The sequence below is a fragment of the Rhinatrema bivittatum genome, chromosome 13 (genome assembly GCF_901001135.1).
Source record: "Rhinatrema bivittatum chromosome 13, aRhiBiv1.1, whole genome shotgun sequence".
NCBI classification, from domain to species: domain Eukaryota; kingdom Metazoa; phylum Chordata; class Amphibia; order Gymnophiona; family Rhinatrematidae; genus Rhinatrema; species Rhinatrema bivittatum.
The window spans coordinates 43,519,761-43,540,982 of record NC_042627.1 but is presented as its reverse complement, the minus strand read 5'-3'; the positions used below and the strand labels follow the sequence as shown (position 1 = coordinate 43,540,982).

Genomic DNA, 21,222 nt, shown 5'->3' with positions numbered 1-21,222 from the left:
CGTTCTTTTCTAGGCTTTATAGCTGAACAGTTTCTAAACAACACAGCCACACAGTTGACGTACCATGGGTTATGTGAGCTGACCTCAGCAGTTCAGGAAGGAGAGCTGTGTGTGTTCTTCCGGAACAATCATTTTAGCACCATGACCAAATACAAGGTATGATGGAGAACCACTTTCATATTTTCCTTTTCACAAATTACATCATTCTAAATATCTGATTTAGTTGTGATAATGAAACCCAATTTCTATTTTAAAGACAAGTACCGTAAATCTTTTTTAAAAGACTGCTGAGTTAGATATAGGAAGTACTGCATTGTTTTCAGATATAACATCACTGTTAGAATCAGGTTTATATGTTCAAAAAAGAGAATGATTTATGGATGCCTTGCTGGAGGAAATAATATAACACCCAGGATGTATTCATTTAGGACCTCATTCACATAGGAAATAACATGCCGAGCAAACAAGCTTTGGATACTGTCGTGGGCTCCTCCGGCTAGCTCCACAGCTGGGCTTAGTTTCCTTCTTCCAAAGATGCACGTGCCCTCAAATCTCGATAGCGCTGCCCAAAACTGCTGGTGTCCGATGTAGTCCCCGTAGCTCCAGCCTCTCAAGTGCAGTTATTTACAAGCCCTTCAAAACTGGCCAGGATCCCTGACGGAGCTAGTCACCATAGCCGATGGCCTTTCCAAGGCCCCCACCAGTGGGGGAGAATAACAGCTCCCCCCCTCCCCAGGATAGGGGTTATCAAAAAAAACAAAACAAGAAACAGTTTATTATTAGGTCCACCTTATTACTCTTTCCCAGCGTTGTGCAGTAGTCCTTCTACAAATGTCTCATAACAGAAAAACTGCAACCAAAACCTCTTTTTCCAAATGTCTGCTGTCAGGCTTACATCCTGGCCATAACAGCTCTGTTTGGGGATCCAGCACAACTCGCCCCTTCTCCCCTACAGCTGTGCTATTAGTAATGCTTTACCTCTACCACTCTAAACAGTCAGCACATTCCTTAGTTAGTGCCTTTTTGGAAAAAAAAAAAACCAGGTGGAACCAACAGTTACCTCCTGCCGGTTCTCTCTCCGCTCTGTTGTGCATTACTTCCCCACTTACTCTATCTCCATGCTGGATAAAGAAGAGTCTTCTGTAGGCAGCTCCCAGTCCATCTCCTCTGCCTCCTCAGAGGAACTGCTTGCTTCCTCCCCCCCTTCACTCTGGGATCCACCCTCTTCTTCCCACAGCATCAACTCAGCTGACTCTAATTCACCATAATCATCCTCCACAGCCACCTCAGCCTCATCCTGGGCTCGAACCTTACTCAGTTGCTCTGGAACCCTGGGTATTGTAGTTCTTACAGGTTGTCTAAGCGCCCCCTGCTGTTTCACTTGAGGGTAGCTTGGCATCTTTCTACTTTGGCCCAACTTTCTACCTCTCCAGGATAGTGGCTTGGGGCTTGCCTCATTACAATACACACAGCACTTTGCCATAAAACATTTCTGGAATGGGTCCAAAAGACATAGGCACAGAATGGCAAATGTACTTAAGGGTACTGCCACTCTTGGTTTACTCCTGTGTTGCACCAATAGCATATATCCATATTTCAGTAAAATAGGACCCTGCTTTCAAACTCCGTCTTTAGTTGGTAGTGAAAATGGGAAACAAGTTCAAGATTTTATGCAAACTGTTTACATGGCTTATTTAACCACAGAACACTAAAAACCTGTTTACTGTTTTGGTTATCTGTCCAAAAATCTTCAGGTTTTTTGTTTTTTTTTATTTGATCCAATAGTTTCCTCTTCTGTACCTCCAGGGCTGAGATCGGGCTGTATGAGCCTTCCGGGGATTCTCTCTCTCCCCTCCCCCCCCTTTATTTTATATCTCCTCCAAACTTAGGTTTAATCCAGTCATTGCAGTGACAGTGCTGGGCTGGGGACCATGCACCCAGGCTTCTTCTGGAATCCTGCACCTAAAGGCACTAAATCCAACCGCTAGGTCTCGCTCTTAGGCAAAGACCATGACCCCCCTCCCCCTTGCCATCCTGGAGGTTGTGAATGCTTCCTCCACAGCCAGCCCAGGGTGCTGAAGACCTGATGTGAGGTTTGAATTGGGTATCTTTCACATGGTGGTATGCAGCACTTACCAACTGAGCCACCTTCACTTCTAGCTAAAATGGTTATTTACTTTTTTCTTGATTTTTAGCATTTTTTTTAGTCTATATTTATTTTTGTTTTTTCTTTGTTTTGTTTTGTTTTTAGTTTTATAATTTTTTTTTTAATAAAAGTTGTGTACTTTTTTAAATATCACCCAAGTCTCTAGTTTTTAAAGATCTCTTCCTCACAAAAAAAAAAAACAAACAAACCAGAGCTGTTCCTTTAGCATGGATTTCTGCTTCACTTCTTTCTGGATCTCAGCTTCAGTGGCAGATAATCCAATCTTAAACTGTTTGATATGTAGCAGCATGGCACCTGCTTATGGGGTTCTCACAAGGAATAGCACAGCCGCCCCTAAATATACATCAGTCTTCCATGATACAAAAGGTTTATGAAAAGATATAATCACTTTTTCATTATGAGGTAAAATAAGGAGAACATAATGGCTTGAATTGTTATGAAATTATTTTTAAAGTTTAATTTGCTTTAAGCACCATATTCTTACACATTTTCCTATTAAATTTAGCATTTCAGTGTATTTTCTGTAAGCAATGCATTTCTGCCATTACCTAAACTGATCCTATGATCCATAGTGAATTCACTAGGCATCCTTCATTTGTGTTTAGAGTTTTCCTTAATGCTTCTAATCTTGCAGTATCCAAACTACTTGGTATATAACTTTCTATATTATGGTATAGCTAGTAAAAATATTTGTATACACATGATCCATTTTTAGGTGCTATTTTTTTACAAAGTAGAAAAAAACGCCTTATGGGGAGGTCGTGTTTGTCTGTGACATGCTATCAGCAGAGAAACCAGCAAATGGATTTGGATGATGATTGACATTTGAGACCTGTGAGAGTCAAAAGTGATACTTTTGTTTCTCTCAATTACATTTTTGGTTTGGAAAAAAACCCCACCATTCTGTGTACAACTGGTGAAAGTATGCATTTGTTTAAAATTAGTGTTACTATTATTTCTGTTTCTGAATTTCTTATAATGAATGGATTGCCGCATAGGGGCATTAAAGATAGAAGGTTTGAAGTTGGAAAAATGTCCAGCATACACAGTAAGTATTTGGGATGTAGTTAACAATTGAAGGCCTGGCCAAAGTACTCCTGTCTCTAGAGAGAGTTTCAGAAAGAGCACCTGCTTTTTCCTTTAGTTCATATTGCCCTTTACTTTCAGGTTTCTGGACAATTGAGCAGTAGATCTCCTGCAACTTTTGTAATGCTGCTTAATATATTATTGATTCTCCTGGGGAATGAAAGTCTTGCACGTGGAGGGAGCAGCATGCATGTACAGAACCAAGATGCCTCTGTTAATGGTTAAAGTAAGACCTGATCTTGGCGATAATGCCAAATACCATAACAGATATTTACCATAGCAAAGTAACAACATTTCTTTTCATATACTTACAGCACTTTATAAAAAAACAAAACCCTTTATTTTATTAAAAAAAAAAATATATCTAATGACGTGGACTCTGGTCCATGTAAGCTCATGCCTCAATAAATTGGTTAGTCTTCAAGGTGCCACCTGACTCTTATCGTTTTTGCTACACCAGACTAACATGGCTGCCCCTCAGAAGATTTTTCTTTATATTTAATTTGCAACATAATTTTTCCCTTCCAGGGCCCCCTTTTCTTAATGGCAAAAGTGAGGATGAAGATAAGGCTACTTTCCTCCTCATTCTCCTGTTACTTCCTCAATTTTTTGGGGGAGGAGGGGTGAGCTTGGATGAGGGGGAAGGGGGGTGCACTGGGTTCTGCCTCCTCCTAGAAGTTCACTGCTAAAATGATGGCCTGGCGGTGTGTTAATAGTTAGCCACACCTCCAAAGTTCTAGTTAAATTTATGTAGACAATGCAGCTAATCTAAATTTAAAAGAGCTTTGCAACTACTGCAGTAATGAGCTCATTACCATGCATATTTAAATTTCCAGCTGCATTACAAAATAGTACAATTGAGTTGAATTTTAATGTGTGTTAGGGGTCATAAAACTGCATTATCAGCCTGGGTAAGTTTGCCTTATGGAACACAAAAGTTAGCTGTGATGCAGCTTAATAAAGAGACCTCATAATTTCTTCAATTCAAAATGATCTCTGATCCCTGCAGAATTTCCTTATAAAGAAGTTTATGGAGCATAAATTACCAGTAGAACCCAACTACAAAATAATCAGGGAGAAGCAGGAGTTTTCATTACAAGTTAATAGTAATGACTTCTTTTCCAATGTGTATAATTGTAGTACATATCCATGGCTGTGCATTTCAGGATCAGTAACATTTTTGTCTGACTGTGTTAGAAAGCTGATTTACGCGCTCCTATCGCCGCTTCTATCTGCGGGATGCATCTATGGGAGACCAAGGCCTCTTTTGTGATGTTGAACACATTGTTTTTGAAAGTTTTCTGTATCACAAGAAAATTGTAGTTGGGAGCAATTACTGCTTTTATGGTATTTAAACAGAAAATTGTTAGGCCTTTATTGTTGCTTACTTTAGCACAGTGCAGCTGACCTCCATTCAGTGCAGGCATTAGCATATCATGGAGGTGATGCTCTCAGGAGGATTGAGGAGATATAGGGGACTGCTGGTAGAATAGGTGGCAATGAAGATTCCCTTCCAGTCCTTGACCAGCAAGGGGACCTGAATTTCCAGGGCAGTGTGGCAGGGGGGTAAATGTTGTTTATATTTTGACAGGATGGAAATGTTTTGACCCAGTGTTTTTCATTGCACTCTTACTCAGCAGAATAGTAGAAGATAAGCTCAGAGATCAGGGGAAAACAAGATTGTGGAGAGAGTGCGTATTTGCTTTCTTGGTCCAGCTGGTAATTTTTTTGCTTTGATATTATTTATAGAGCCAGCACATGTGTCCTGTATAAAACAGAAACAGGAAATGTTTCCTCCCTGCACTTCAGAATGTTTTACTGAGATAACAGACGTGCTATACCTGTGTACTGTTAATTTGCTTTGCTTGGAAATATAAAATAGCATATACGCATGTACTTAATGGGATGGAAAGCTGTTAAAATAGCTTTCCATCCCATTAAGTTCATGTAAAGTTCCTGAGAGCTTCCAGACCTCACCCCAACATGAGGTAAACTAGCAGAGTTTACATCAATTTAGAATTCCTCTCTTAAAGATGAATTTTCAAAAATTGCATGCATAAAAATCAACATATACACATATACATGCGTATATGCTATTTTATAACTCCATGTGTAACTTTGCACTTGTAAAAAAAAAAAATGTGCAGGGCCAATATTTGCATGAGTAAAGTGCTATTTTCTAAACAATTTAAGCATTTAAATTTGGCAGCTTATTTGCTCTATATCTGGAGTAAGTGATCGTAATCGTTTTATCAGTGAAATTCAGACTGGGTGAGTGGTCTGGGTGAAATGGGGAGAGTTGAGGCTGAAGAGTCAGCAGGGTCTCGATGACCTACAGATGGACTGAGTGAATTGGTAGATTAATTGATAAAACTAGTAATTTCATTGCCATGCACATGTTAGAAAATCTCCCAGATACATACATAAAAGCCGACTTATGGGGATAAATGAATGTAAATTATGCAGGTAAAATCTCCACACATACATTTTTAAAGGTAGACGCAAAAGTATGTGAGTGTAGCAGTTGTGCGCTATTAACTGGATAAATTTGAATTTATCCAGCTAACTCTTAAAAATCGGCATTTATCCGGACAATTTCCAGTTTATCTGGCTAAGTCAGATAAGTAACGTCCTAGCGTTTTAAGATTTATCCAGCTAAGTAGGATCTAATGTCCTCTAAATTAACTCTCTCGGTTGCTGCGTAGAGATTTGCAAAGTGATCCATAAAAGATTTTTCAGTACCTGAAAATTATGAGAAACTATACCTAATTTGTCCCTTATAAAAGCTATTAATGAGTTAGCAGCTTGTTTTTTTAACAGCTCTAGCAAGGAATGCATCTGCTTTATTACCATGTTCATAGAAATTTAATCTGGTGAATTTTAAGGCCCTCTCGAATCTGCCTACTTCCATTGATTTTAGTTCACTAACTTTTTTGAGTGATTATAACATCTTAACAGAGCGATTTTCAATTCATGTATTCAAATTTTATATACTGCTTATTAAACAAGTTATCCAAGCAGTTGTACAACTGTTTATTTTTATTTATTTACAGTATTTTGTATTCCGCCTATTATCAGACCTTGTTCTAGGCAGATTACAAGTATAAGTAATGCACATTACAAAACATAAAATAAGTATTAACCATTATACAGCATTAATAAAAAATAATGCACAGAATACATTTTGTCTGGGCCTCAGGGACGGTCATTTTTAAACAGCATCCAGGCCTGCAAGTTTTAACCTTCGGGATTGACTGTTGAAAGAAGATTTTTGTCAATTAAAATACAAATTCCCCTGCTTCTAGAATTAAACAATGCAGAGTTAGGGCTGCATGGTGCAACTTTTCATGCTCAGCTTTGGTGAGATTTGTCTCTTGTAGCAGAACTGTCTGAGCCTTACATTTGCATGCAAACTGTAGTAGTTGCTTCCTTTTAATAGGTGATATGCCTTTCATATTTAAAGACATAATGTTAACCTGGATATTAATAACAAACATAAAAAATTGTCAAATCAAAACAACCCATGAGTTCAGTATATCTCATGCCAACAGGTTTACGGGAGGAAACCTAGACAATGTTATAGATTTTACTCAGGCAACATAGAGACCACATGTTATTACAGGACCTAGTAATTTAATTTAATTTAATTAACAGTTTTTTCCTGTCGTGTAGCCAGATGGACTCAGAACAAGTGGGTATAGTGTGCTCGTGCTAGCAGTTGGAGACAGATCTGACGTCAGCACGGGTACATATACCCCCACAGGAAGTGAAGCTCTTCAGTAATTTCTGTCTCCAAAGCAGTTTGGAGAGCCTGCACGCTCGCTGAGCGTGTTTCTAATCTACTTTCTATTTTCTACTTTCTACTTACTAAATTTCTACAGGAACATCGAGCCCTGCACTCCTGCGGTGATACCATTCGGTCCCTCCCCCAGTTGAGTTTCCCGGGGTGATTTCCGCGATCCCTCAGAGGTCTTGGCCTCGGTCCGGTGGCCGAATCGCGGCAGGGACCCAGCCTCCGAGCGAGGCTTGGGCGGGCTAAGAGGCGCCTCAGTCCCGGCGTGGTCTTGGGAGGCAGCGGGTGCATTCCTCAAGCGCGGCAGTGAAGGTATTTTCCCTCTCCCCCCCCGCAGCCGGAGACCGCACGGGTTTCAGCCGGGAAGCGCCGAGGATCAGGTAAGGCGTATATCTCTTACTTTTGGTCTCCGAGGTACGAGGATCGGCGGCATTGCCTGTATCCGGCACGCAGCGGAGGTCGCCATTTTGTCGGCCTTGTTAAGGTATTGAGCGCCCATGATAGGCGCCTGTATCGTATTGAGCGCATATTTGGAGCGTATGTTGTCTACCATTTAGCGTATATTATATTGTATAGAGCGTATATTGCTGACCGCATATTATTGAGCGCATATTGTATTGAGCGCATATTGTATTGAGCGCATATTGTATTAAGCATATGTAGCTGCCGCATATTATTGAGCGCATATTGTATTGAGCGCATGTAGCTGCCGCATATTATTGAGCGTATATTGTATTGAGCGCCTATTGTATTCAGCGCATATTGCTGCCGCATATTCTTGACACCGGGGCGTCTGAATGTTCCATCGCTGAAGATATTCTTCAGCGATGGAACATTCAGACGCCCCGGTGTCTCTGGCGGCGGCGCCTCCTGATTCCAGCGTGAAAGCCCTCGGTCTCTGCTCAGCATGCCAGCTTAGGGCAACGCACAGCGAGGAGCCAGACTCCCTTTGTGCCCAATGTGAACGGGCAGTGGGAGCCTCGGGCCAGGACCAGTCTCAACCGAGGTTTGTTGACAGTTCCCCAGGGGCCACCCCGGATCTCGCGGGTAGTCTCGAACAACCTGGGATACCGGGGGACCTGGTTCCCCGTAGACTTGAGACAACCTCCATTTCCTGGGTGGATCTCTTTAAGGGGATCCATGCCTTTGTACAGATACAATCAGCTTCCCGTCCAGGCCCTGCTGTTGCTGCTGCTCCTGTGGCTGCTCCAGCTGATCCTGCCCCTGGACCTTCGCGCCCTTCTCGTGGGCAAGCACACCCGCCTTCGGGCAGTCTGGTTCAGGCGGACCCTGATGTCTCGGAGACCGAATCAGAACCCTCTGAGGAGGGGGAACTTCCCTCGGGGATTGAGCCATATCGAACCATGAGGCGGTTCTTCCCCAAGGAATATCTCTCCGACCTAGTATCTCAGTGCCTGGCGGAGTTGGATATTTCAGGCCCCAGCACTACGGTGCCATCTACACCGAACCCTCTGCTGGAAGGTCTTCGTCCTACAGCCCGCCATTTTCCCTTCTTGCAAGCAGCACAGCAACTAATAGATCTGGAATGGGCTACACCTGCGGCCTCATTCAAAGGGGGTCGGGGCCTGATAGGCATGTACCCCCTGGATCCGGCAATCAAGGAGATGCTGGCGTGCCCTCAGGTGGACGCCTTGGTTAGTGCGGTGGTCAAGCGCACTACCATTCCAGTTGAGGGGGGGGGGCGGCCCTCAAGGAGCCTCACGACCGGCGACTGGACGCCATCCTGAAACAGACATTTGAGGTAGCAGCTCTGTCTTTGCGCATCGCAACCTGCTGCACAGTGGTGACGTGTTCCTGTTTATCACAGGTCAGGAACAATGCTCCGGCAGCAGACATGGAGTCCGCTCTCTCGTTCCTCACACATGCTGCATCCGACCTAGTCCATACAACAGCCAAGGGGATCTCATCTTCTGTGGCTGCCAGGAGGCAGCTCTGGATACGGAATTGGTCAGCCGATGCTCCTTCGAAGACACGCCTCACCAGAATGCCCTTTAGGGGTTCTTTCCTGTTCGGCAGCGACCTAGATAAACTAGCCAGCACATGGGGTGCCTCTCCAATACCTCGACTGCCGGAAGACAGGTTCAGAAGGAACCAGCGCACCTTTCAGAGGCCATCCAGAGGCAGAAGCTCCCAACGCTTCATTCCCTATAGGGGTCGCTACCAGGCACCTCGTCCTCAGGCCAGGAACCAGTCCTTTTGGCCCAAACAGCAGAAGAGGGGAGCCGGCTCGGGTTCAGGGCCCGGCCGCGCCTCCCAATGAGAATCAGCCGATCCATCCGGGGGACGGAGCTATAGGGGGCAGGTTAACCCTCTTCTACCCCAGATGGGTCGAGATTACGTCGGACCAGTGGGTCCTCGCCATCATCCGAGAGGGGTATTATCTGGACTTTCATCATCTCTCTCCGGACAAGTTTGTGGAATCTTCATGTCCCATACACAAGAAGGCAGCCTTGGAAGCTACCCTGGCGAGGCTCCTGTCCTTGAAAGCCATCATCCCAGTACCTGCATGGGAAATGAATTCTGGACACTATTCCATTTATTTCATGGTACCCAAGAAAGAGGGCACTTTTCGGCCCGTATTGGACCTCAAGTCAGTCAATCGATACTTAAGGGTCCCGAGGTTTCGCATGGAAACTCTGTGCTCAGTCAAGACCGCAGTCCAGCCAGGAGAATTCCTCACGGCCTTAGACTTGTCAGAAGCCTACCTGCATATCCCGATCCATCCGGATCATCAGCGCTACCTACGCTTCAAAGTTCTGGGATGCCACTTCCAATTCTGGGCTCTGCTCTTCGGGTTAGCCACGTTGCCGCGGACCTTCACCAAGGTGGTCATAGTGGTAGCAGCGGCACTCAGACGGGAAGGAATCCTCGTCCATCCTTACGTGGACGATTGGCGAAATCACGGGAGGAGAGCCATCGGGCAACCAACAGAGTGATCGCCCTTCTGGAAAGCCTGGGATGGGTAGTCAACCTCAAAAAGAGTTGCCTACAGCCTTCCCAATCACTGGAATACCTGGGAATATAGTTCGACACCCAGGCAGACACAGTCAGTCTCACTACCAAGAGAAGATTAAAACTTCAGACGCGTCTCCGGTCCTTGATGGGAGCCAGCCGGCCCATAGCTTGGGATTATCTGCAGGTTCTCGGCCTCATGGCCTCCACCCTGAAAGTGGTGCCCTGGGCAAGGGCCCATATGAGACCTCTACAACACTCCCTGCTCTCTCGCTGGAGCCCCCGCTTCCGGAATTATTCCACGCACCTACCTCTGCCGGCCAGAGTGAGGACCCAGTTACGGTGGTGGTTGCAGTCCAACCACACGAGCAGGGGGTCAAAGATGTCCTCCCCCACATGGACTCTGCTCACCACAGATGCCAGCCTGAGCGGCTGGGGAGCACACTGCGAAGAACTCACCGCACAAGGGCGGTGTAACAGGGAAGAGTCAGGGTGGAACATCAACCGTCTAGAGGCACGAGCAGTCAGGCTAGCCTGCCTGCAATTAGCTCACAGACTGAGGAACAGAGCAGTCAGAGTGATGTCTGACAACGCCACCACGGTGGCATACATCAACCGCCAGGGCGGAACCAGAAGCCTACAGGTATCTCTAGAGATAGCCTCGTTGATGACTTGGGCAGAGGCGAATCTTCAGGACATCTCCGCCGTCCACATTGCCGGAAGGGACAACACCACGGCAGACTTCCTCAGCAGAGAAAGCCTAAATCCGGGGGAATGGCAGCTGTCACCCACAGCCTTCCAGATGATTGTGGATCATTGGGGGATTCCGGACATGGACTTACTAGCGGACAAGTCCAATGCTCAAGTACCCAGATACTTCAGCCGCAAGCGAGATCCGTTCTCACACGGGATCGACGCCCTGGTTCAGCCATGGCCTCCAGGAACTCTGCTATACGCTTTTCCGCCATGGCCTCTGCTGGGCGCCATCATCCACAAGATTCAGAAGCACCGGGGCCTAGTTCTTCTAGTGGCACCAGACTGGCCAAGAAGACCCTGGTACGTGGACATGAGAAGACTACTGGCAGGGGAGCCCCTTCCCCTGCCTCCGTTCAGGGACCTGCTACGTCAAGGTCCCATCCTTCACGAGGATCCAACTCAATTCTCTCTTACGGTCTGGCATTGAGAGGGCTAGACTGAAGAAAAGAGGTTACTCAGAGCCGGTAATAGATACACTCCTCCGAGCTCGCAGGTTTTCCACATCCCTCATCTACGTTAGGATCTGGAGAGTGTTTGAAGCCTGGTGTGACACTCATGGCACCAATCCACATGCGACTACAATCCCTATTGTTCTGGATTTCCTACAGGATGGGCTTCAGAAGGGTCTCTCCCTAAGCTCCATCAAGGTTCAGGTGGCTGCGCTGTCTTGCTATGGTCCCAGGAGGGATGGCAAGACCATTGCCACGCACCCAGATGTTTCTCGCTTCCTGAAAGGAGTCAAGCACATTCGTCCGCCACTGAAGTGGCCAGTGCCTTTGTAGAACCTCAACATAGTTTTGGATTTCCTCGCGGGATCCACCTTCAGACCCCTTCGGGGCCTGTTTCTCCGTTCTCTAACTTTGAAGATGGTGTTTTTGCTGGCCGTATATTCGGCACGCCGTATCTCGGAGCTACAGGCGCTGTCCTGCCGGGATCCCTTCCTTAGGATCACTCCAGAGGCTATCCATCTTCGCACGGTTCCATCCTTCTTGCCGAAAGTAGTGTCACAATTTCACCTCAACCAGACCATATCCTTGCCGACTACGGCAGGTCTGAAGAAATCAGAAGAAGGGCGTTTGCTATGCCATCTCTACATCGGCAGACTGCTGCCCAGATATCTGGTAATGAAAGAAACAGTACGAAAGACTGACCATCTGTTCGTCCTACACAGCGGGAAGAAACAAGGAGAAGCGGCCTCTCGGCCCACCATCGCCCGCTGGATTAAAGAAGTCATCAGAGCAGCCTACGTAGCGGCCGGGAAGTCACCACCTCTACAAGTCAAGGCCCATTCTACCAGAGCCCAAGCAGCATCTTGGGCAGAATCTAGGATGCTGTCGCCTGCAGAACTATGTAAAGCGGCGACGTGGTCCTCCCTCCATACCTTCTCCAGATTTTACCGTCTGGATGTTCAGGCCAGGGAGGACACAGCATTTGCGAGGGCAGTCTTATACGGTCCTCAGGCAGCCTCCCGCCCAGTCCGGGAGTAAAGCTTTTGTACATCCCACTTGTTCTGAGTCCATCTGGCTACACGACAGGAAATGGTGAGATTACTTACCTGATAATCTCGTTTTCCTTAGTGTAGACAGATGGACTCAGCATCCCGCCCAGCTGCCTGTATACATTGGTTTCACCGATTCAAGGTAAGCCTTATCACTTCTTACATGAGTGCGTCCACTCTACCAGGTGTCGACGCCTTCCGGTTGGGAATGCTGGCGGTCTCCAGCTACCATCAATCGGTCAGGGGAATCCTGTTTTCACTATTTCATTGATCGTCAGTACACATATATCCATAACAGCTTTTGCAAGGAAGATTACTGAAGAGCTTCAGTTCCTGTGGGGGTATATGTACCCGTGCTGACGTCAGATCCGTCTCCAACTGCTAGCACGAGCACACTATACCCACTTGTTCTGAGCATCTGTCTACACTAAGGAAAATGAGATTATCAGGTAAGTAATCTCACCATTCTATACCGACATTAAAATACACATCATGTCGGTTTACATGATAACAATAGGTGTAAATTACAAATAACAGGGAGGGGGAGGGAACTGAGGAAAACTGGGGGTCGAAGGGGACCCCAAAACAAAAGAAGAAGGAGAGAAACGAGAGGAACAGTAACGTCTATGTAAATACAGGTTAACTATGATTCAACAGTTCAACAGTAACCTCTAAGAAAATACAGGTTAACTATGGTTCAGCAGTAAGTCTTTCATCCCTAGCTCAACACCCACCCCACCTAAACAAAATCAACCCAACAAGCTCTTAAATTTGAGAATATCCTGGTGACAGCCCTGGTACACACTGTACCTCCCAACCTCTAAAACTTGCATGAACAAACATCTGGTGGGAACAACTTTAGGACCAGGAAAGTGTGTCAGCCCCAAAAAAATCAAACCCCATAACCCCAGCATACTGGCTTTTAGTATTTATACCTAACTAATTTGATTTTTCAATATCAGCCATTACATTATCTCTGCTCATCCAGTTCTCAGTTGGTGGTTCAATCATTTAAAAATGTGCGATTTGCTGCTACTTCCAGTCAAACATTTGCTATTATTGGTCCATCTTTGTGGAACAAGCTGCCTAGTCAATTATGTACTTATCCCAGATATAAAAACTTTCTGCAAACAATTAAAAGCTTACCTCTTTCAGGAGACATTTTATTAGTCTTAAATGTTAACCTTATGTATTATTAGTAATTTAATTTTTGTTTTGTTTGTGAATTGAGATGTTTGTTTTTTATGTTAATTGCTTAGTATGATCTTTTTGAGTCGAGCAATTTAAAAGTATTTTTAAATCCTTTCCCATTGCCCAGAACCTTGCCTCATTATCAATTAACATTTGACAACAAACTATTACCATTAACTCAAAGGAAAAGCAAAAAGAAGAAGACTATTAAAATGTCTATAAACAATCCATTAAGTACCAAAACCCACAAAGGCCATTCATAAGAAATAAACATAAAAAGATTAAAAAAAAGAAAAGAAAATGATACAAAAAACAAACGTTGAGCCGTAGGCAGAATATTGGGACTTCCATGTAAAAGAAAAGAAAAAGTCCACATTCATTTCTCGTGACTGAAAGCATAAAGTTAATAAAAAGGCCTCAGAGGGACTAGCTGGGCTGTGGCTCCTTTTGCACAGCCGCAGTGTATCTCTTCTATAAATAAATCATTCAAATAAGGGGGGGCCTCTCCCTAGCTGGGACCAGCTAAGTAATATAGAGACCAATAAAAATATATCAAAAGGGTTAAAAAGCAAACAAAAAAAAAGGCAATAAGAAAGTCAAGAAAAGTCTGAGACTAGTTGCCAGAGGATCACAAGAAATAGCCTCTACTACTTGGAATAATGGGCCATATATATGTGTGTGTGTCTGATGTGGTTAGTGCAGTTAGTGTAACTGGGTTCAAAAAAGGTTTGGATAAGTTCTTGGAGGAGAAGTCCATTAACGGCTATTACGGTAATCAAGTTTTCTTAGGGAATAGCCACTGCTATTAACCGCATCAGTAGCATGGGATCTTCTTAGTGTTTGCGTACTTGCCAGGTTCTTGTGACCTGGTTTGGCCTCTGTTGGAAACAGGATGCTGGGCTTGATGGACCCTTGATCTGACCCAGCATGGCAATTTCTTATGTTCTTATGTGTGTGTGTGAAGGGAATTTAGCAGGCAGCCACACTGCCAACCAGTGGCTCAAAGCCCCCATTTTGTTTCTCTTTCAGTTGCTGAAAGGAGTAAGCTCTCACACACGGGCACAGAGAAGCAGAAAACCCATGCCCAGACAGACACAGAGGGAAACAGGTACTCAGACACACAGAGATCCCCCACACAGACACATTTACCCCATAGCCCAACAGCCACAAGGAGGTAGATATCCCACTCGCAGCCACAAACACCCCACAGAGAGACAGAAACCCAACATTCAGATAGGCCCAGCGATACAGACAATACCTCACCTAGACAGAAAAACATAGACATACTACCCCCAGACAAAAGACAGACACGAAGAGGGGCATAGACACAATACACCCAGACACACCACATGCAGACACAGAGAGAGAGAGAGACAGGCAGACAGACTGCATCACACATGGAGACATAGATCACATGCACAGACCTAAGCACACCAGACAGACACAGAGATATATACTCCACGTCACACACACGGGTAAGGACTGGAAAAGTTTTCAAAAAAACGTGGGCGCCAGTCAGAACTTTAGGAGCTGAGAAAAACTCCATCTTACCCTGCCCATCATTTTGTTTTGATTTTTTACTATTTTTCACTCGTTTTTCCTATTGTGTTATCTATTTTTGTATTTGTACTTAGTTTTGCTCATCTTTTTTCTTATGTTTTGATTTGCTTATTTAACTTTTTACACCCTTTGCCTTTAATTCTCCCTCCTACTCTTCCTCATTCTCTCTGGCCTCTTTGCCCATTCCTTTTCCCCAACTCCACCATTTCTTTCCCTCAATGGACAACAGCTGTGATGCCTCTCCCTGGGTAAGGATGCAGTAGGAACGCCTCCCGGGCTGAGGCCTGAGGGTGGCAGCTCTTCTTGGATTGTGGAACAGTGCAGTGGCTATTCTCTTGTTCAGCTCTGCCACAGAGTAAGTGGCTCCCCACCTGAGTCCACCACAGAAGAAGCAGCTCCTTTCCCCGGCCCATCAGAAGAGACACATGGATAAACCCCATGAGCATGTTTGCATGGTGTGACTACTTTCTGGCAGCTCCCTTCCTCCGTCCTGAACGTGCAGTGCCTCCATGGAATTGAGGTTCTACAGTCTTGCCATTTTTTTCTTCCCTGATTTGGTAGCCACTGTGCCTCCCCTTCAGGATTGTTCAAGATCCTCCTCTCCCCTCCCCCAGGAAGCTGTGTGCTCTCCCCTGACCTAAGCTGTAGTTTCAAAACTGGTTCAACTTTTATTTACAGGATTACTTATTTACCAGCTGATCCATATGCACTGTTTGAGTTTACACAGTTTTCATAAATCTATGCTGAGCTTTAGGATTGACTATTTCACAGTTCATGCTGAAAAGTCCTTGAATATTACCAAACTTCTTCGTGTACGCATGGCACAAAGATTTTAGAGGTGTGCTTCCTATGTCTGTTCTAGTCTCAGTGTCTGGACTCCTCTCCTTTTTTTCCACTCTGGGGTTTTTCCTTTTTGCTCACAGTCCCCTTTGTGTGTAATAGGAGGATCCCTTTTTATTCCCTGTTCCAGGTCTCACCAGACTGAACATCTTTTTGAGGGGGAATTTATCTTTCTTCCAGGTGCTCATGGCCTCACCTGATATGTCTCTAATAGTCTTTCAGCTACTCTCTGCACAGCTTCTCATACACTGCATTCTGAACATAAACTGATACTCTGGGATAAAAAAAACAAAAACTGATTATCTCACTCTGGAATATGCTCACAGTATTCTTTGGGGCACTGCCCTTAAGGGCTACAAATATAGGGGTTCACACTCTGAGGGTGTGTATGTGTATGAATGTATATTTATTGATTGCTGTATGTCTTTCAAAATGCCCTATATAATTTTGTACACTGCCTGTATGATGTCCCACAAATATCGGTATATATAAATAAATAAAAAACTGCCTATAATCAAGTATTTTGTAATATGTGGTTTATAAAAAAATGTTATTTATATATATATATATATGTGTGTGTGTGTGTGTATGTATGTAATATAGACACACCTACAAGTATATATGTATATAAACACAATCAGTTCGATTTTAAAATGAATGCGTGTATTCCCATACAAGTGTAATTCAGCAAGAGAGCAAGGATACTCAAGAATTTTTAATCATGCACACACTTAAAATGTACCAACCACCCATAAGTATGCTCTTAATGGTAAGAGGTTATTTGAGCACAACTAGTGCACATGTCTTCAATAGGATCATGTTGGCTTTTACACGTATATGTCAACAAATTTTAAAACATGGTCGAACGAGGTACGTTCCCAATTTTTCAATTAGCCCACCGGTTTGTCCAGTTAATAGCAAGATCATCCTGCACACTGCCCAGTTGACCCAGACCCTTCACCCTTTCCTATAAGCCCTAAAACCTGAGATCTATAGACTTGGTCATCAGGAGTAGCAGTAAAGTTACATGGATATCTAGCATATGCATGCTGCTGGTTTCGTTTTTAAAATTCAGAGTTATGCGCATAAGTCTTGGCCCCACCCCAGAATGCCCATGCTCTTCCCCTTTTCCTTATGCATGCATGGATACATATACATGTATTTTGTGGCTTTTCAAAATCCACGTTGCTTGCACGCTACTCACAAACACACATATGTGGGCATTTTTGCGCGAGCAACACTTTTAAAATCAACCTGAATCTGAGCAGGGCGGATAGTCTTAGGAATTAGTGGCATCACAGAGTATTTCTTGCCCCATGGATGCATCTGACTTGGTGCTGGAGGCAGTAATGAGAGGTGAAGATGTGTAGCGAAGAGCATGTTGCTGCTCCTCAAATGTCCTGAATAGGTACCTTTTGAAGGTAGGCGATCGAAGCAGACATAGCTCGCAATTGATGTGCTTTGACCTTTGAAATAAGGCTCCTGGATCTGGTAGAATAGCAGAAGTGGATGCATTGAGTTAACTAGTTTGCTAGCATTCGCTTAGTCACTGGCAATCCAGGAGCATTAAGGTTGAAGGAGAGAAAAAGCTGGGAGTGTCTCTTCGGAGTGTTAGTCCTTTGCTTATAGTAGACTAATGCACTTTTGCAATCCAATGTGTGCGGTAAAGCTGCCCGACTGGATGAATGCGGTTAAGGGAAGAAAGTTGGCAACACTATAGTTTGATTCAAATGGAAAATCGAAACTACCTTTGGGAGGAAGGATGGGTTCATAGGGTGACTTTGTCATGGAAGAACTGGAGGTACGGAGAATAGTGAACTAGTGCTTGAAGCTCGCTTACCATCCTGCCGAGGATATTGCTAGCAAGAATAATACCTTCCACGTGAGAAATTTCAATGAAGATGTCTGCATTGGCACAAAAGGAGGGAGCATCAGTGCTTCTAAAACATTCAGGTCCCAAGGCACGGCTGGCCGTGTGATCAGTGGTTTGGAGGTGCAAGGCACCCCTCATGAAATGAGAGGGGGTGCGTGGATATGGAAGCTCCTTGAACAGAAGAATGGTACGCCGCTATGGCATTGAGGTGCACTCTGATGGATGAGACCGCCAGACCAGAGATGTATAGCATATGCAGGTATCTGAGTAACTGTTCCAGAGAAGAATGAAAAGGGTCAAGTGCCATTAACATTCACCAGTGGTGGTATCTATGCCATTTAGCTGCATAGTTTTTTCTTGTGGATGGTCTTCTTGTGGAAGGAGGACCAGTTGCTGTATGGAGAGGTGCAGGAGGTAGGCATACCAGGGCTGTCTGGACCATGCCGGCTCTGAGAATGAGATCCGACTCGTCCGTGATGCATTTCTGGATCATCCGAGATATCAGAGGGATTGGAGGGAACGCGTACAAAAGATTCCCTGTCCACTCGAGTAGAAAAGCATCCTGAGCCAGTCTTCAATTGCTTGGATACAGAGAGCAGAACTACAGTAGCTTTGTGTTGTACTCGGTGGCAAAGAAATCTGTGGTGGGCGTTCTCCTTTTTTTGAAAAAGGAGATACCATGTCCTGATGCAACTCCCATTCATGGAGGTAAAAGATTTTGCTGAGTTGGCCTCTATGTTTATTATTCCTGGTAAGCAGGTCGCTTGCAACTGTATTGAGTATGCTAGTGCCCGTTCCAATGTCATTACTGATTTCTTGCATAGTACTTGGAACCGGACCTGCCTTCCTTGTTTATATAGAACATGGCCACTCGATTGTCCATATATACTATGACTGTCTTGTGCAGAAGGACTGTGAAGGGCGTGGATGGCATAAACCTTTGGCTCTTAGTTCCAGTAGGTTGATCTGGAACCATTTTTTTACTTGGGGACTAAAGTCCTTGTATTTTGAAATGTAAGACTCGTGCTCCCCACCCCTTTTTGGAGGCATCTGTCATTAGAACTATCTGATGAGTTGGGAGTCAAAATTGTGCACCCGTCTATAAGACACCTGGACTCAGCCACCAATTTATGTCCGATAACATTAATTGAGACAAGTTTAGTGGTCTTGACATTGGATGAGAACGTTGAGACCACGGGGATTTGAGACCCCGCTGCATATGGAGCATATGAAGATGTGTGTAAGGGACCACATATGTTGCTGCTGCCATATGACCAGATGGCAGCAGCAACATCCTGCTGCCATCTGGCCAGATTCTGAAAGGTGTGAATCCTGTCTTCCAGAAACAAAACTTTGCAACGGTATGTCTTTATGATTGTACCTTTAAACTGCAGGGTCTGAGAGGGGTCGAAATGAGACTTTTCATAATTTATGATGAAGCCTAGGCTCTCCAAGCAAGTTATTGTCTGAATTTGGTGGGCACTGATTAGTTGTGGAGTTGGCACAGTGAGCAGCCAATCGTCCAGGCAGGGAAAGAGTTATATTCCTTGTTTCCGAAGGTGGGCCACAGCCACCGCTAGACATTTCATGAATACCCAGGGCGCCGAAGACAGGCCAAATGGTAGGACCTTGTACTGATAGTGCTGGGTGCCAACTTGAAAACAAAGGAAGCACCAGGAAGAGGGGTGCATTGGTATATGAGCATAGGCATCCTTTAAAGTCTAAACGAGTACATCCAGTCGTCTGGTTGCAGAAAAGGCAAAATGGTTTTCAGAGAAGACATCTTGAACCTCTCCGTTGAATGAATCAACTCAGGGCTTGGAGGTCCAGAATTGGACACAGTCCTCCACGTTTTTGGAGGGATGAGGAAGTATTGGAAAATAAAATCCCTGGAGCTGCCGATGACGTGGTAGTACTTGAATCAACTGTTGATGTAGTAGCGCTTGACTTCCTAAAGGAGAGAGAGGAACATCTCCTTTCCCCCGCGAAAGTGGAGCAAGATGCGGTAGAAGCAGGGGTGAGTGAAAGCTAAGATGGTAACCATTCCTGATGATGATGAGAACCCAACGATCCGATGTAATTCATTCCCATTGTATCTATGGCCTGTTCAGGTTCAAAAAGATTGTTTGGATTTTTAATTAGTCATCTGCGGTGGTTTGGGGTTTGCTGGGAGTGGCCGTCATCTACGAGACTGGGTTTGTTGCGGCTGCGGCCTCTGTTGATTTGGGGGAGGCCTGTTCGAAGAAAAAGGCCTATAGGTACGCTGGGGTAGAAAGGGGATGACAACACCACACGCTGCTCTTTGAGCTGAGACACCATTTTGCAAAGCTTTTCTCCAAAGAAGCTATCCTCTCTACATGGGAGACCCGCCAGTTTGTCATGGACGTCTTCGCGAATTGCGCTTGCTTGGAAGCCAGGCGATCTTTCTGGCCACTTTGGCTGCCGCTGAGGTGCAGGCAGATTTATCAACCCTTCATAAATTGTGCGGAGTAAATGTCGCAACCCCTCCTCCATGTTGGCTATCTCATGCTTCTGCGGTTTGTCACCTGCCATTTCATCTTCATCCCACTTAACTTCTGAATGCATTCATATAAATATTGTGATATAAAAAACCGGTGCTGCTGATTTTACTGTTAAGCATTGAACCCTGGAATAACCTTGTTCCAAAACTCATCCAAATATCGACTATCTTTCCCTGGAGAAGTGTTTGAATATAGCCTGGACTTCCTGGCTTTCTTCATTGCAGATTCCACTATGATAGATACATGCGGTGGATGTTACTGGACCGTAATATGCCAGTTTTCTGCATCTTGAATTTGAGGTCTGTCCTTTCTGGAAGTGGGGGGTATTGACAACAGTGTCTCTCATGTCTTATCCATCACACTATCCAAGACACTATCCATGAAGGAAGAACAGTTGGTTCCACAGGGATGTCAAATATTTTAAGTAACCCTTGCATCTCTACCCTAGGATCTGGGAGTATTTTAGTCTCCAGGTTCAAGATACTGCCCACTTTTTCTATGAGTCTGGAGTATATGAGATCCTCCGGGGGCAATGATGGCTCTGGTGACTTCTCCAGAGGGTCCAACGGTATACCTGTTGATGAATCGGGAGATGGTGGAGAAGAATACACCAGTTCCCTGTTTCGGCTTGGGTCTGGTTGGTTTACTTCCTCTTCCGATACCACCAAGGGCGGGGAACAGGTGACAGAATGCTCAGACTCCTTAGCTGACGGGCTAGAGGGGGGAGTGTGTAGTCTGAGTGGATACTACGGTGTCAAAGGTTTGGAGAATGCCCATAATTTGGGACATCGATTGAGAGGTTGCAGCTGGCAACCCTCGATCAGCAGTAGATGTCTTTTTTTCTCTTTGTTGGTGAAGAACGTGCCTGACCTCTTATAGAGAAGCAGATTTTCTAACCCACTCTATGAAGTGGTCCAGATGTCTCATGTCCCAGCCAGTGTATCTGATGACCCTAGAGTTCGT

At 44.8% G+C, this 21,222-nt stretch overlaps 1 protein-coding gene across 4 annotated transcripts in view; it reads left to right on the top strand.

Annotated features, from left to right (window-relative positions):
- MINDY2 (MINDY lysine 48 deubiquitinase 2) overlaps positions 1-21,222 on the top strand; it is a 406,879-nt gene that overhangs the window by 293,527 nt on the left and 92,130 nt on the right. For all 4 annotated transcript variants that reach the window (XM_029574427.1, XM_029574426.1, XM_029574425.1 and 1 more), the window contains exon 6: positions 14-156. In XM_029574427.1, the coding sequence (XP_029430287.1) occupies positions 14-156 (143 nt within the window). The remainder of the gene's footprint in view (positions 1-13; positions 157-21,222) is intronic.